The following is a 1,850-nucleotide window of genomic DNA, read 5'->3' as shown; positions in this document are numbered from 1 at the left end:
ATTCCCATTAATTAACAGGATGCAGAAATATAATAATTACCTACTAATGAGGCTTTCTTTATACCTAAAGGACCAAAAAAAGGTATAAAATTTTTCCATGGCTTTTATTTGTGATTCCTTAAAGAAAATTATTACACATGGTATTGTGACTTTAGTAACATGAATACAGTTTCTAACTGGATTATAGGAAATAGGCAGTTTTGCAGTTTCAGTAAATTTGTTAATATGTCACTTCCATATATCATAAAACATACTTAGGAGTCAAGATGTTTCTTTTGAGTGAAATTTTTATAATCCACAATGCTGGTGAGGTCTTTATGTGGTAATCAGGGGAGACTGATAGATACTGAAATGTTTATCAAGCCAAAGCAACCCCAAGCCTAACTAATATTTAATCTCACCCTCAACAAGCCACCTAACACTGATCTGGCAGGTCACATGGATTTACTTTCTTGTAATAAGGTTTCTAACCTCTTTTATTAAACTTCTTTAAGTTAACTAGGCCTTTTAATGAAAAGGGTGACTGAACAAAGGCTTCACCTTCTAATATAAGTAGAGTTGCCACTGCTGAAAATCCACATTTCACATAGTATTGTCATATACATGCTGTTTGTAGTCACACAGATTATATGCACAGTACTAACTGTATTATTTGAAGACCAAGGATTATATATGTTTCTGGCACTCTGTATATTCTCTTAAAAAATACTAGTTGCTGTAGGTACCAGTTACTGGCATCTTGTTTTCAGAATTTTCTGTCTTTGCTCATGAGTTGTGTTTACCTTTTCCCCTTCTCATTAAATATTTTATTCTTTCACTTAACAATGAAAAATAGTATTTATCCCCACATATACAGATGAAGTAGAGAATAAATGTAATTAATATCTTTATTCCTTTATGATCATCATTTTTGAAAATGAGCAAATATACTTTTATTTCTTTTTAAACAAAGCTTGTGAATATCAAGAGCAATTTTGTTGTGGTGTTTCCCTTCAGTCTTTTATTCTCTTTCATTATGAATCAGGAGCCAACAGAGAAGAAATAACCAAACATTGGGATTGGTTGGAACAAAACATCATGAAGACCTTATCTGTGTTTGATTCAAATGAAGATATTACTAATTTTGTACAAGGAAAGATAAGAGTAAGTGATGGATATTATTTTGTAGATGGAATACTAAAATCTTTGACCCTAAGATCAAACACATGTGGAAGATCATTGTTTTACTGACACCTTTCAGTATTGGCAGAACACATAAGAATGTCAGAATCAGTGCTAAAGAAAATTATAAAAGTCAGTGATTAGTTTTTAGTGCCCTTGTGAGTACGCTTAGGGATATTTTCATTTCAGTATTTCTTGAATTTAGAATTTGAATGAGCCCTTTACTTAATTCAAAGAAATATTTAGCACCCATATTTGTGGTAGCTCCTTGTGCGGCATTAGAAAATTAAAGAAAATTTGCTCACATCTGTCCTAAGAGAAGCATGTATGTACACAGTTTTATTCAGTGAACTATTTAAATATATAAAATGTATTTTTGTTGGTAGCTAATAATTTTCAAAAATTATTTTGTCTCCTTTAGGGATTAATTGCTGAAGAGGGAAAACAGTCTTTTGCAAAAGAAGATGATCCTGAGAAATTTCGAGAAGCCCTTTTGAAATTTGAAAAATGTTTTGGTTTACCAGAGCAAGAGAAGTTAGTGACCTATTATTCATGCAGTTATTGGAAAGGACGGGTTCCTTGTCAGGGTTGGCTCTATCTTAGCACCAACTTTCTGAGCTTCTATTCTTTTTTGTTGGGATCAGAAAGTAAGTGGTTTCTGTTGCTTACCATGACTTTGAACTTGCTGA

General features: G+C 32.3%; 1 protein-coding gene across 1 annotated transcript in view; it reads left to right on the top strand.

Annotated features, from left to right (window-relative positions):
- Positions 1-1,850, top strand: part of TBC1D8B (TBC1 domain family member 8B) — a 55,664-nt gene that overhangs the window by 18,722 nt on the left and 35,092 nt on the right. The window contains exons 3-4 of the mRNA XM_077771489.1: positions 1,025-1,143; positions 1,583-1,808. Coding sequence (XP_077627615.1) covers positions 1,025-1,143; positions 1,583-1,808 — 345 coding nt within the window. The remainder of the gene's footprint in view (positions 1-1,024; positions 1,144-1,582; positions 1,809-1,850) is intronic.

Source organism: Crocuta crocuta, unplaced genomic scaffold, assembly GCF_008692635.1.
Source record: "Crocuta crocuta isolate KB4526 unplaced genomic scaffold, BGI_CrCroc_1.0 scaffold949, whole genome shotgun sequence".
NCBI classification, from domain to species: domain Eukaryota; kingdom Metazoa; phylum Chordata; class Mammalia; order Carnivora; family Hyaenidae; genus Crocuta; species Crocuta crocuta.
Note: the sequence above shows the minus strand (reverse complement) of the source record. Positions and strands in the feature narration are given on the sequence as shown.